At 46.6% G+C, this 14,200-nt stretch overlaps 8 protein-coding genes across 8 annotated transcripts; 5 read left to right on the top strand and 3 right to left on the bottom strand.

The window, feature by feature from the left end:
- Positions 1-121: 121 nt before the first annotated feature.
- ASPWEDRAFT_41417 (uncharacterized protein) lies at positions 122-458 on the top strand. The gene is made up of 2 exons (XM_040835555.1): positions 122-245; positions 289-458. The coding sequence occupies exons 1-2, from the start codon at positions 173-175 to the stop codon at positions 420-422; spliced, it is 207 nt and encodes a 68-aa protein (XP_040689880.1). The 5' UTR covers positions 122-172; the 3' UTR covers positions 423-458.
- Positions 459-568: 110 nt separating this feature from the next.
- ASPWEDRAFT_41414 (uncharacterized protein) lies at positions 569-1,182 on the top strand. The gene is made up of 2 exons (XM_040835553.1): positions 569-1,087; positions 1,132-1,182. Exon 1 carries the CDS (start codon positions 601-603, stop codon positions 808-810), a length of 210 nt encoding a protein of 69 aa, XP_040689879.1. The 5' UTR covers positions 569-600; the 3' UTR covers positions 811-1,087; positions 1,132-1,182.
- An 886-nt stretch (positions 1,183-2,068) lies between these two features.
- ASPWEDRAFT_110054 (uncharacterized protein) lies at positions 2,069-3,007 on the bottom strand (the record flags this gene model as incomplete). The annotated part of the gene is made up of 1 exon (XM_040828143.1): positions 2,069-3,007. The coding sequence occupies one exon, from the start codon at positions 3,005-3,007 to the stop codon at positions 2,069-2,071; it is 939 nt and encodes a 312-aa protein (XP_040689878.1).
- Positions 3,008-4,875: 1,868 nt separating this feature from the next.
- Positions 4,876-5,878, bottom strand: ASPWEDRAFT_156679 (putative plasma membrane ammonium transporter (Ato3); the record flags this gene model as incomplete). The annotated part of the gene is made up of 5 exons (XM_040829711.1): positions 4,876-5,040; positions 5,087-5,262; positions 5,308-5,427; positions 5,474-5,574; positions 5,619-5,878. The coding sequence occupies 5 exons, from the start codon at positions 5,876-5,878 to the stop codon at positions 4,876-4,878; spliced, it is 822 nt and encodes a 273-aa protein (XP_040689877.1).
- A 733-nt stretch (positions 5,879-6,611) lies between these two features.
- Positions 6,612-8,319, top strand: ASPWEDRAFT_172986 (uncharacterized protein; the record flags this gene model as incomplete). The annotated part of the gene is made up of 5 exons (XM_040831008.1): positions 6,612-6,642; positions 6,687-6,971; positions 7,022-7,396; positions 7,488-7,730; positions 7,802-8,319. The coding sequence occupies 5 exons, from the start codon at positions 6,612-6,614 to the stop codon at positions 8,317-8,319; spliced, it is 1,452 nt and encodes a 483-aa protein (XP_040689876.1).
- On the bottom strand, positions 8,096-9,365 carry ASPWEDRAFT_41412 (endonuclease/exonuclease/phosphatase family protein). Its single transcript, XM_040835552.1, has one exon. The coding sequence runs from the start codon at positions 9,341-9,343 to the stop codon at positions 8,426-8,428; it is 918 nt and encodes a 305-aa protein (XP_040689875.1). The 5' UTR covers positions 9,344-9,365; the 3' UTR covers positions 8,096-8,425.
- Positions 9,366-10,246: 881 nt separating this feature from the next.
- Positions 10,247-11,696, top strand: ASPWEDRAFT_41410 (SEC14 family lipid-binding protein). The gene is made up of 3 exons (XM_040835551.1): positions 10,247-10,752; positions 10,799-11,167; positions 11,219-11,696. The coding sequence occupies exons 1-3, from the start codon at positions 10,432-10,434 to the stop codon at positions 11,588-11,590; spliced, it is 1,062 nt and encodes a 353-aa protein (XP_040689874.1). The 5' UTR covers positions 10,247-10,431; the 3' UTR covers positions 11,591-11,696.
- Positions 11,697-12,863: 1,167 nt separating this feature from the next.
- Positions 12,864-13,850, top strand: ASPWEDRAFT_110442 (uncharacterized protein; the record flags this gene model as incomplete). Its single annotated transcript, XM_040828173.1, has 1 exon — positions 12,864-13,850. One exon carries the CDS (start codon positions 12,864-12,866, stop codon positions 13,848-13,850), a length of 987 nt encoding a protein of 328 aa, XP_040689873.1.
- Between the last annotated feature and the right edge of the window lie 350 nt (positions 13,851-14,200).

Raw genomic sequence — 14,200 nt, 5'->3', positions numbered from 1 at the left:
TGGAATCGTCGACGATGCGAATCTCAAGGGCCAGGAATATTCCTGGCTTGGATCGATATTATATTTAGCTCAACTCGTTATGCAGCCATTAGCAGCTTTCATGTTGGTTAAAGCGCCGACGGGCAAATTAATCGGGTCTGCTGTCTTCCTTTGGGGAAGTTCTTTGGCCATCATGGCTGCTTGTACGGATTTTAAAAGCTTACTTGGGATGCGGTTTGCGTTGGGATCTTTTGAGGCTATGATTGGTATGTCTTATATTCTTTTCTTTATCGACATACTGACCATTAGCTCCGTCTTGTGTGGCTGTCACACAGATGTGGTGGCGACGGAGTGAGCAGACGATGAGGACGGCTTTGTGGAGTGGAATGAACGGAGTCACCTTTGTTGTAAGTCCATCAGTTGATATGAATACTGAATCCTGACAATATAGGTCGGGAGTCTCTTCACCTACGGCCTCGGGCATATCCACAGCAACACCCTCTACTCCTATCAGGCAGGACCCCCATATCCCATACATATATCCAGACCTAATCGAAGCAGATAATATTCCTCTTCTGCGGTCTGCTGACAGTAGCCTACTCCTTCCTCGTCCTCCTCTTCATGCCCGACTCCCCCATGGAAGCAAAATGTCTCAACGAACACGAAAAATTCATCGCCGTTGAACGTCTCCGCGCGAACCAAATGGGGATTATATCGAGGGAATGGAGATGGGATCATGTGCGGGAGACGGCGTATGACGGGAAGACGTGGTGTTGGTTTTTTCTGATTGTCTCCATATCGTATGTCGTGCCCTGGATTCTTGATGTCTAATGCTGATGAATTTAGAATTCCGAGTGGGGGAATCAGCACGTTCGGGAATCTTATAATTAAATCTTTTGGGTATAATGCTTTTGAAACTATCCTGTTTAACATTCCCTTTGGTGTTATCCAGGTTATCTCGATCATTGGAGGCGGGTGGCTGGCTACTCACTTCCGGCGGAAGGGACTGGTGATTGTGCTGTTTGCTGTTATAGCAGCAGTCGGAACATTGCTTATGATTGTTGTTCCGAGGGAGAATAAGGGCGTTCTTCTTTTTGGGTACTATCTGGTATGTTCTTCCACGAATAAGGAAAGACATATCTAACAAGATAGATATCTTGTCTCGCGGCGATAACACCACTAGTCTACGCCTGGGAAGCACAGAATACAGCAGGCGACACGAAGAGAAAATGTACATCGGCCGTTGTGCTGATTGGGATGTGTACTGGAAATGTATGCCAACTCTGACTTACTAGGTATAAGACAAGCTAATCAGCCAGGTCATCGGTCCACAACTATATTCAACCTCGCAAGCACCACTTTATAGACCTGGATTGATTTCGAATTTGATTCTTTTCGGATTGACTGGGGCTTTCGCAGCGTATGTACGTCCTCACACAGGTATTTCCAAGCTAACAAGGCAGGATCACGAATATGTACCTGATCATACTCAACAAGAAACACGCCAAAAAGCGAGAATCACTTGGAAAATCAGCCCAAATCGTAGACGAATCAATGCTGGCAAAAGACGAGATGCAAACAGGCAAGGCAGTCGAAGTGGAAGACGTTACACCCGCTCCAGAGAGAGCAAACGACAAGGGCTTCGCCGATACGACGGATTTGAAGAACGAGGATTTCGTTTATGTGTATTAAATTGTATGTAGTATTGTGTGATATGCAGAGTAGTCATTCATTCATTCATTAACCAAAAATGCAAATGCTGTGGGTATCATATGCCGTTTATGCAAGTGGTGTGTATATATATGATTGGTCTGTGCCAATGTGGATATGGCTTCCTCCGAATATGACGTCATAGGGGTCCTGTTGAGTCCGGTTTGAGCCTCCAGATCTTCAGCATGTATGAAATGCGGGGTTATTGAATCCTGGGCGGGATGGACTCGGCGTGAGGCTGACCGGTTGAAGATCTGATAGAGTGCCCATGGTAGACATCCTACCCATCGGACTATAGGAGTCGAAGGAATAAGGAGGGATGTCCTCGACTCAAGTAAAGTACTGTGAGTGCTAAAAACGAAGGTAAGAATAAAACAAATCAGCGAACAGGCGTTTCGGCGTCTTCAAGACTTGCAGCTCGAAACTTGGAAGCTTGACTATCCGACGCTGGACGCGCATGGTTGAAATCCGAGACAACACGAGTGGCATCGACGAACGATGGATATTCTCCACCGGCGACGTTAAAAGCCGTTCTCCAGACATGCTGATGGGCGATGTTGACCAGTTTTCCTAGGACGGCGATTTCGAGCTTCAGTTTGATACTGTAGATGGTTGCTTTGAGGGTGGTTTGGTAGATGTAAAAGTTCATGAATTCGATGATCATCAGGGCGATATCCATGAGGATACAGACCAGGTTGACGGCGAACAGCTGCATGATGGTCTTTCGGTTGACGCGGTCAGGGTTGGTCTGCAGCATCCGGTTGGTCTCCCACATGTACAGACAGGAGATGATAACTTCCTGGACGCAGAAGCCCGTCAACTGTACCTTTTCCATAATGTCGTATCCTGAGACCGAGGTGTGCGAGTTGGAGAAGTTGGCGGCATAGGTGAGCACGGTGGTCGGAACGTGCAGCAGAAAGACATTCATGATGATCATCCCACGCACAATACGGAGGATTTGCAGATTTCGAAGCACCAGATGGAGGCGGGAATACAGCACAAACGACTGTCCCGTGACCATGGACCACCAGCCCACGGTCAGCAGGGTGATGGGCAGCCAGGTCGCACTGGTGAGGTCGAAGAACTTCATGAGATAGCCGACCGAGTACGGCAGCACCCCGAGGGCGGAGATGAGCATGCTCCAGAAGTAGGGACCCTGGTATCGCTTGAAGGTCAGAAAGATCAGAATCACGAGCTCGATCACGTTGTACCACGCGACAGCGACAAAGGTCGCGAGAGTGATGCGGACGCCATCACTGTTGCCGGTGTAGCTGCCGGTGATCCAATGCCCTGGACTGGAGGAGCTGGAGGTCGACATCTGGCAGCTTCTCGATCGGGAAGTCCTGAGGCGGACGGAAGACAGCGTCGAGAGGGATCGATAAGGACGAGCAGTGACGACAATATTTTTTTGCGGCGTTTGGGGAAAAGTCAGTGGTGGGAAGTGGAAAAACCGACACGCTCGGACGCTGACAGGGGAAGCAACGGTTGACCACGGTTGACGCTGGGCCAAGCAAAATGCGTCATTGGACGAGGCGCTGTTCCCCTCACCTGAACCGTGGATCGGAAGGCTGGGCTGAGGGCGCGGGAGGCAATCTGTGGTCGGATTGGCTGGGGAGGACCCACTGGGCGCGCCCCGGTCATTATCCGGTGAGACACCGACACCGCGCGGGCTGCGATTGGCCGGCCGGAATTGACGCTGGGATTAAATCTGGATAAAAGGCTAATTTTATCAATCGACGACGCCTCACTCCGAGGCTAGCAGCAGCAATCGAGATTATCTTGATCGAGGCAAGGGGTTCCTCAGAGATTAGGAGCTGTCAAATAGGGGCTGGCGGTGCATATTAAAGGAGGTCCACTGGATGCTTAAGAGGTGGTCACTGCTGGCTGTCACGGTCTGAGCTCAGAGTTCATGATAATATGCAGAGTGATGTGATAGCTATGCTGTCCTACATGGGAATAATAGATAGACGTGCACTTGCAAAGGTGACTGAGGATGTGCCGGTTTATAGCTGAACACCTTGTAGTCTGAGTCTCCGGGTCAACCCCTGAGTCCTGCGAGCACTCCTTTTAGCCCCAATCTAAGCTGTCGAAAAGGGGCAGGTAACACGATGTATCACAGAACCAAATACTGGGAGCCCTTGCAGTGACACGGTATGCATGTCACATCTTGACTGCGGTTGAGGACTCAACAATATGCACTCCCTCATCTGTTCATAATTTCCAATCTATCAGCAAGGCAGCTTTATATAGTGGTATGTGTGTATGCCCTGGTATGACTTGAAGGCGACCCTAAGCAATACTAATTTCTCTACTCATTAACTCAATAGATGAGCCATGAACCAATCTATCTTCCCTTCCACGGAGTTGATCGCTTGTCAAGAATATCGTGCCCGACCCCAATGACAATCTTCGTTTATCCAAATTAGGCAGGTCTAATCCTCTCGGCGACCGGTTAAATCCCTACGACGAAGAGCATTTCGCTGGAACAACCTACCTGATCCATAACATTGCGCCGTCACCCTCCCTAGCTGTGGTTGGCTGAGATGTTCTGATCCTTTGAGTATGGATTACGCATAGTGTGTCAGCATGCATTTCCGACAGAATTCCCTCAAATAGATACATCAGGCTATACCACATATCGCCCGGTCGTATATGGTTCCTGCTCCAGAGTGTGAGTTTGATCCGATCTGATGCTGCAGATGTCAGATATGGTAGTAAATGATTCATCACATGCAATGAACTACCGGCATTCTTCTCCACAAAGATTCGGCCGAAAGAATACTACGGGTCAACATGCTCAATGGCGATAAATTATTTGTTTTGCAGATGAAGTGTTGCATCCAACATGTCAAACTTCTCATCTACAATCTTGAGAGTGATGTCTTTAGAAATAATCTTGTCGCTGGGTGAAAGAAACCTTACGGACAGCTGCCAGTAGTAATACCTGTCAGTAAGACGATACTTTGAGGATTTCAATGAAAGAAACAAACTCAATCTGAGGGCATAGTTTAGTGGATATGATATCCACAAAAATACTGAAAAGAGAATTTCCATGGTTCTTAACACTCAATCCATAGCACCTTTACTTGAAGAAGACCGATGGCCTTCTGGAACACACAGGCCACGAAAGTCCATATAAATGTTGTGCAGATTCTCGTTTCATTATACTCAAGTATTCGTAGATGTTTATTCCTCACTCTGTCTAGCCTTCGCCTTTTGACTCTTCCCAGGAATAACAGTACTCAAATCCCCGACAGGGAGTGAAATAGGAAAGTCGACGGCATCCAACATCTGCACCATGAAGATATGCCAAACAGGCATACACAGGGCGAAATTAAAAGCACCACCAGCCTGATACATTAGCAAATATCCATAAAAATGGGAGTATGGGACGTACAATCTGCAATTTATGTGCCAAAGCCTCCTTTCCAAGCGCAAGTGTGAATTCCGAACCGGCGAATAGTGAAAACGCGATAACGAGGAGGAAGAGGGCGGAGAAAAGGCAGATATTGGTGCGGATTGAGCAGATCATGTAAATGAAGGTTACGATGGCGAGGGTGACATAGTAGTAGCCTTATTTGTTAGTATATCCATGGCGATATGGACGTGGAGACGAACCTAATGTGGCACTGTATCCAGGGTCCGTCTGGCCTTCGAGATTATTCCCAGATGCAGAGTATTGGAGTCCAGTGGCGAAGAAGGGCATGAGGTTTGTTCCTTGGACAATCCAGAATGTCCCTACACAATGAGCAATTGAACATGCAGTGTATGATTGAGACCTCACCATAAGTAAAGAAAATAGCACAGGAAAAAGTATTCCCAATGAGCCATTCTCCAATCGCACCGAGAAGCTGGACGACGCCACCAAAGAAGATATAATCCGGTCTATACCATTAGCTTCAGTATAGTAACATAGTTGAAGAACTTACATTACAGCCCCTCCATGGCCACCAGCTCCTCTCCAGCCCATCATCAGACACGCATTTGGCATCGAAGCCAGCAAGAAACCCATCAACGCGATCGGCGTGGGATTGCCGACCTTCTTGCGCAGCTCTCCTGATGTCGATGGATGCTTGGGACTGAGATAAAGCTTCTCAAATACATCACGGGAAATAGGAAGGAAGACACTGTCTGCTGTCTGGATTCGTTTGATTCCTTCGTTGTGAATGGTATCGGAGCGGTCGCTCATATCGCCGGAAGACATGGTATCGTGTTGGTTCTTCATGAGGATGATTGAGAAATGGCAGAGTTGTTTGATCAGAGATAAAAGAAGGGGATCTTGCTTTATACCTCAATGCTTGTTTCGAGCACACGCGGCGTGGAACGCGGCCCAAAAAATGAAGCCGCAGATCAGCCATCCAGCTTGACAAAATTGGACACGCTGATTGGCTGGATAATAGGCTATATCGTCCATCGCCTCCTATCGTCTCCAATGGTTGAACAACTGGGTTGGATGAGATTGGAGGTGATCTTCAATAGTGATGACGGAGTCGCTCCAAAACAGGGTGGTTTGCGGGGGAATCCAGATCCACAGGGCTCCATTATTGCGGAGAAAGTGCATTATATTGAGTTGGAGAGAAGGTGAACCTCGGATGAAGCAGTTTTGGGCGGAATATGCGCAATCAATAGTTGAGGAAAGAGGCTGATAGTTGCTGGTTAGAGTTAAGATCCTTTCTTTTTTCTTCTACTGTTGTTGATTGTCGATCCCGCCAAGAGTCGAGCTCTTTCCCAACGTGTCAAGATGGATGCACCAACATCCATCCATCATGCATCAATCAAGGCTACGACCATATCTCAATCCCCTGAAAGTCACGATAAACCATGATTGGCTCCATTCAAGCGGACGATCGGCCCCTTTGGGTGTCGCAACATTAGCTGGCTGCATAAGGAGCTCTTTCGCGTCGAATCAGCGCAGTCTGATAATGGGCGCAAATGTCCCATCTTTTACTATCCGTACGTCCGTGTTTGTCTATTGATACCTATTGCTGACTTAGTAGCCTGCGATCCTCTTTCATACACCAGTGGGCGATGGCTGAATCAGGATGATCTGCAGCGCAACTCTCGCTTCATCCAGTTCGATTTTACTGAGCTCTGCAACACCGTGATAAAACTACACCCAAATGCGAAAAAAATTATCAACTGCGACAAGAAAGAAGGCGGGTTCAACCGGGTCTTTATTTTCACTTTCGATTCAGCAGATCGCGTGGTGGCAAAACTTCCGACGAAGATCGCAGGTCCGCCACGGCTAAGTTCCAATGCCGAGGTGGCGACGATCGAATATCGTCAGTTTTATTCCCCCGCATTTTGTGTCGTGGTTATTGACGACTAGCAGTGAGAAGGAAAACATCAATTCCGATTCCAAAGATACTGGCGTGGAGTGACGACCCGTCAAACCCCGTGGGCTCGGAATACATCATCCAAGAACAAGTCGAGGGCGTCCAACTACATCAAGTATGGCCCTCCATGTCCAGTCACCAGCATATGCTGTGTACGAAACATGTATCTTTACGGATAAAAGAAATGGCAGCTCTTGATTTTCCCGCATTTGGAAGCATCTATTTTTCCGATGCTGCCATCGACTCTTCGAAGACGATCCCTCTGAATCAGGAAGGTTTATGCGTGGGTCCCAACTGCAGTCCTATTTTTTGGAATTGCAGCCCAAGGGAGTTGGATCTTTATGGTGGGCCAAGTCCTGATTGTGGCCCCTGTAAGTTGTTACCTTGAATCTATATGATCCGTGATACTAATATAGCTGGGGGTTGATCTTGCAACTTATGCCTCTGGTTTGATCAGAACAGGCCATTCACGAATTCCGCAAAGGCATATGGTCAAGCAGCAACTTCCATATCAAGGGTCGGTTCAAGAGCATATCAATCTTCTTCACACAAGCCAGAAGGTTTTGGAACACTTGATCAAGGACAGTCGAATCCAAAATGCTGCCTCTCCCACTTTGATCCATCCTGATCTACACAAGCGCAATATCTATGTCAATCCCAATGACCCAACAATCATCACTGGGATTATTGACTGGCAGTCAACTAGTATTGAACCTGCCTTCATCTACACGAATGAGACGCCTGACTTCGCCTCACTCCTGATGAGAGTCTCCTAGATGAAGTCGACGAGCTGACTGATTCAGCCGAGAAGCAAAAGCTAAATGATGCGAAAATCTGTCATCAAACCTATGATGTGATCATGAAAGGTCTCATCCCTAAAATGGGCCCTGCTAAGCTGCTTGATCCTACTTTGTTCCGACCATTTCATTATTGCCATACAACATGGAGAGATAGCGCTACTGCTCTTCGCCAAGAGCTGATGGAACTCTCGGCTCGGTTGTCAGAGCTCGGAATGGAGGAGTCTTGTCCTTACTCACCTGGTGAAGAAGAGATCACCAAACATGCACAGTACTATGAGGATTTTGAGACAGTCCAGCGACTAAAGTTGTGGCTCAAAAACTCACTTAATACGGATTCTGATGGATGGGTTCCGAACGAATTTTGGGATGCTGCAAAGGATGCGCATAAGACTGCCTATCATGAATGGATGGAAACTGCAAGAGAGGCCGAGGCTCAAGGCGATGAGTTGACGGTGGAAAAGGCTGATCGGTTGTGGCCTTTTGATTCTAGATGAGATTATGCATCCTGTGTTGTCGGTATGTGCATGGAAATTCTATCTGTCTGCATCATGTACACTACTAAAACAAGTCTCCATTTCTCCCTATAATCATAAAGTCTTGCTATGTCACATAGTATGTCTTCCCATCACAATCATAAGACGACAATCCCACGTCGACAACAACCGGCCTATGATCAGAACTAAAAACACCATCATCGAACTTGTTGGGCAGAATGGCATATGTTTCAACATTCCATGGTGTCCATTCATCTGTAACAGGACCAACCAGAATATAATCATAGAGCGCATCTTCATTCGGGTCATCATTGAAATCAGTCCAGGAATTCTTATTCCCATATTGGTGACTCTCGTCAACATGAGCCTTCGAATCCGACAAAGCATTCGGGGCTGTCAATACACCATATGCATCACTCTGGTCTTGAGATTCGGTATTAAAATCTCCGGCGAGAAAAAGGCCAGCGATTTCCCCTTTGGACTCTTTCAACCACTCGTCGACCCATTTCAAGATCAAATGAGCACCTTTAAATCGTGACTCAACGCTACTATCATCAAGATGCGTATTCATCGCCAGGATCCGTCTATTCGTTTCTTTATGTCGAAGCACACCAGAAGTAACAATCCTCCTATACCAACTTCCCCAACTATACGACGGTTTGTCGGGAGTATCCGATAGCCATTTCGTCGCAGACCACTCAACATCCCATATACTCGATCGGTATATGATTGGTGAATATTCACCCCACTCGCCACCATCGCGACCGCAGCCGACGGACTTCCATGACACAGTTGGAGATCGGCTGTTTAAGCCGTTGAGTATATCTTGGAGCTGGCCATGGCGAGCCTCTTGCAGACAGATTATGGCTTCAGGGATATGGATTGTTTCAAAGTGTAGTTGGTTGATGATGTATTGTTTTCGAATTCCCCAGCGCTTTTTGGGGTCGAGGGATAAGGTGAGGCTGGTGCGGATGTTGTGGGTTAGGATTCGGATAGTGAGGCTATTATCGGTATGGGTTGTCATGATGCTCAATAGTATGCGAGTATAGAATATATTGATATAGACAGCAATGTTGAGAGTTGTTCGTAAGATGGGATGGGTTGTCATTGCATCATGCAAGGTGGGGTTGGCCAATTAGACTTAATGGCCTTGGTGCTAATTATAGAAGTATCTGCTCTGGTATTTCAACATGTCGATGAATAGCACATAAGTTATCCGAGTATAATTAAATGATACCATTCCTCGAATATATGAATCAACATTTCAACCTGTTCTTTTCTTGCCACCTTAATGTCGCATGAGGTCGATTACTAGCTTTCGCGTACACTCCAGACTGCCAACCTTGCCAACTCGGTACGGGGAACTTCCAGCAATCGACTATTCTTTGGAAATACCCCAGACTGCAAGTCGGGTGATTGGCTGGATCCAGAATCAACCGTGGTTACGTGGGATTAAGCTTTACCGCGGTGAACTCGTGTTTCTCCACAAGATCCACCAGTTCGTGGCAGCTCTGGCTATCCCATCGAAATGAAATCGAGTACCAGTTGTTCAAGACGGTTATAAATAAGATCATAGAGCTGAAAACACTTGGATACACTACATTGCTAGTCAGACACTGTCTGACAAAATTCTGTCGGCAAATACATGTTGCTCAACACCCGATCTGACAAGTCAACACAGATATGCAAACTCCATCACATCCCATCATCAAATCATCTAACTGCATCAAGTTAAATGGTAAGCACGTCCTCATGATTCTCCAACGATGTATATTCAGCTCTGAATATACATCCCCATCGGGCTAGTCTATCTGTGCTTTCTCATATTTGCTTTTTCTCAAGTCGCTTATGGATGCCAAGAGATGATCCCTCATCCATGATCCATTGTTCCCACCGATCGAGAAGCTCGTTTCATCCAGATAAATTGCTTGTTGGATTAATCTGCTTATCCGCCTTTCTGACTGTATCTGAACAATAGGCAAACTGGACAGCCTATTTATTCAAACAGACACCTACCTTGATTATTGTTCTTCAACCCATTCGATTGTATTCATCTCTTGACATCTCTATCCACTCTCTTTTCCCCGCATATTAAACACCGCAATATTCAATATGGGTTCTGTTGGAATAGAACAGTGTCAGGTGATTTCAATCAAAGGACTGAATGAGAGTGAGGCATCTGCATTCTCTACTTTTCGCCAGCTATGTGCCGAACAAGGCCTTTTGAAAAAGCCCCAAGGTTTAAGCAAGGACGATGTCAGCGATGGAATTAATGATGACATTGCCCTCCTGAGATTCCTTCAAGCACGCAAGATGAGCCCTTCAGATGCTCTGAAGCAATTCAAAGATGCAGCAGCATTCCACTCGGAGAAAAATGTCCTCCGCTTGTTTGACCTGATCTGCGTCGAGGATTATGAAGATACCCGGAGCATGGTAGGTCTATTCCCTTTCAATCCATTACAGTAACTAATCAATAAAGTACCCTCACTGGACAGGCCGTCGCGACAAGAACGGCTACCCTATCATGATCCTCGACGCAGGACATCTCAACCCGACTACAATGGCTCACTGGCGGAAAACCCGCGACAGCCCAGTCGCCAAACACGGCACGACTACCGACATGAAGCAGAGAGCTTCTATCCACTTTGACACATTGACGCGGTTTATCTTCCCGCTTTGCTCGGCTGCTCAAGACAGACCGGACAGTGGATTGCCAGTTACCAAGTCAACCTATCTCGTGGATGGAACGACGGTATCTTTGAAGCAGGGCTGGGATGTGCGTGATTTTGCGCAGGATATTAGCTGGATTCTTGCTACTTGCTATCCTGAAACAATCGACCATATCTTCGTGAGCACTATCCAGCGACATGTCTGTAGAAATGATACTAACAAAGGTCAGGTCTGTAACGTTCCCTCCTACTTTTCAATGATCTGGAACATTGTCAAGAAACTCGTCGACCCAGCAACAGCAGAAAAGATTGTCATTTTGAGGCCATCTGATGTCTACCCCGGATTGGAAAAGTACATTGACCGCAAGAACATCCCCACCAAGTTTGGCGGTGACTTTCCATTCAAGAACGGCATGCTTCCAGATCTTGATGCTGGTGTCTGTCAAGCTCTGGATTGGACAAATGCAGCAGAGGGCAAGCTCCCGCGTGGTCCGCTCAAGTGGATTGAAGATAGCACAGGAAAGAGAAAGGTGGTTGCTACTGGAAGCGTTGATGGTGTGCAGAGAACAGAGGAAGTGGCTGTTCTTAAGAATCAGGCTTAAGAGGGAATAAATATGGTTCAAATTGGTAATTAATGGGTATAATAGGTTTCAGATAGACATAATGACTTTCAATATATTGCAATTCATCACATCATCCATGAGAAACAGACTACTAAAAGAGGTCGCCTTATGAATTCCCAATTTCCAAAAGTCCGTTGATGCCAGATTATTGACTGTCCTCAACACAGCAGTAGAGAAAACAACCAGCTCCATCAGATAGCCATTGCAAAGAACGTAAAATCTCCAAATCCTTGCCACTGCTCCCAAAAGACACACCTAAATCCAGTCTTGCAATCGGCCACCCAGAATCATTGACAAGTTCCGATGAGTGTCCCGTGAATTGTTGGCCTTCCATTTCAGCATTCCCATAGGTGAGCTCTTGACCGTACAATCACCGGAATAATGACTCTTGTGCATCCTTACTGGTTCATTGCTTAGTTATAAATCGTATGTGTATGAAAGTTTGTGGATCTCAGCCGTTCCAATTGTATAGGAGGGGTAGTGGATGCCCTTGTAGCGGACGACGTTTGGTTTTGCGAATTTCGATGTTGTGATAGAGTATAGAGGGAGTGCATCTATAGGATATCCTTCTCGACGGATAAGCAGGAGGCTTGTATGGTTTGGTGCTGATCGAATTGTCAAGCTGCGACACGATTCTGTCTGTCTGGATGTGGCGTCACCCAAGACTACGGACTAGGGGCTGGGCATTATGATGCGCTTATAGATAGATTGATGAAAGGGATTTGTTTGGATGGTTTGAAGTGTTCTTGTCTTGTCATTGCTACCTATGCAACTATCGGAGGGCTATATATGCTTGGTCCACAAATTCGGATATATCAAGAAATGAAGTGATGCCACAATATCCCACAAGGTAGACAAGGTTTAGAACTACTGAGGCGACTATCTTCAGGGTTCTTTAATATCCATAATGCGATAATAATGGGCCCGTTTGCAAAGCCACTGAGTGGGGCACGGTCCGCAATAGCCAATCGGGGCCTCCATACAAATTGGTTTATGGTCGGGTACATCTCAAAGAATTAAGCTTGATAGTATTCTAGAAATTTACTTTTAACCTTTTTCTATCGGATAAGGATGCCGATTGGGGAATGGCATATATTTTCCCATCGTGATGTATACTGTGAAGATTAGGTTCGCCTCTGAGATGCAGACGAGGCTGTGCTGGCGCCTAACCCCTCATGCACCCCCCCACAAGCAAATTTCTGCTTCATAATTCTCCAAATGACATCAAAAATCCATTTGTCAGTCTGATAATATGCGTCTTATCAAAGCAAATGGGGTCGAAGCAGACCGCTTCGAGGTCCGGGAATTCTACGATGCCAATATTCCACCCTACGCCATCCTGTCGCACACGTGGGGAGATGATGAAGTCACGCTGCGGGATCTGGAAGAAACCAATGCAAAGAGAAGGGAAGAATACGACATATTTAGAACGTACCGATTTACAGGAAGAAGTGACAGGAGGAAAAGGAAAGGTTACTCCAAAATACGGGGGGCATGTTCCATCGCTAAGAATGATAGCTTTGACTATGTGTGGATTGATACATGTTGCATCGACAAGACGAGCAGTGCAGAGCTGTCCGAATCGATCAACTCCATGTATCGGTGGTATGAGGAAGCAGAGGTCTGCTATGTTTGTCTTGCCGATGTATCATCCATGGGCGACTTCTCTAACAGCAGATGGTTTACCAGAGGATGGACTCTTCAGGAACTGATTGCCCCATTGAAAGTGATCTTTCTCGATCGAAACTGGAAAGTGCTGGGAACTAAAGAGAGCTTACAGGCGAAAATATCTGACCGGACTAGAATTCCTGTCGATATTCTCACAGGAACTGGCGATCTTGATCGCGTTCCGGTCGCCCAAAGAATGGCATGGGCTGCAACACGGCAAACATCGAGACTGGAGGATCGTGCATATTCCTTATTAGGTATATTTGGCATAAACATGCCCATGCTTTATGGAGAAGGGAAAATGGCTTTCGCCAGACTTCAAGAGGAAATTATGAAGGTCTATGAGGATTTCACCCTTTTCGCCTGGAGGTCGAGTGACGAGAACCATGGTGGGCTGCTTGCCATCTCTCCAGACGCCTTCAAAGACTCTTCAGACTTTGACCTGGACTACAATCCTAATGATACTGTCAATCCCTCCTGGGTCTTAGATGGCAAGGGAATGCACTTGGAACTGCCTTTCATGCCCATAGGACATGGGGGACTAGGAGTGGCACTTATATTTTGCTCCTAAGGCGACAAGAAAAATGAGATTATTGCAATCTATCTGAGAGACACACTGCTTTCGATGAGGGTGTTTGAGAGGGTATGGTGTGACAAGTTAGTACTGCTTGAACCCGGCGACGTTATTCCCCCAACGCTTCCAGTGACGAAGATTTGTATTCGGAACCGGTATCTGGCAATTACGAGAAGCCCTACAACCACCGGAAATACCAGAAATAGACGCGAAGAAAGGGATGTAACTATATCCAATGCCATGCTATGCCAAAATCAACCTGTCAGGCTCTTCGCTCCGTTTGGAAAGACTTCTATGGACAAAACCATAGACAGATTGCCGACTCAAAAGGAACTGGAAAGTATGCT

The sequence above is a fragment of the Aspergillus wentii genome (genome assembly GCF_001890725.1).
Source record: "Aspergillus wentii DTO 134E9 unplaced genomic scaffold ASPWEscaffold_4, whole genome shotgun sequence".
NCBI classification, from domain to species: Eukaryota; Fungi; Ascomycota; class Eurotiomycetes; order Eurotiales; family Aspergillaceae; genus Aspergillus; species Aspergillus wentii.
Note: the sequence above shows the minus strand (reverse complement) of the source record. Positions and strands in the feature narration are given on the sequence as shown.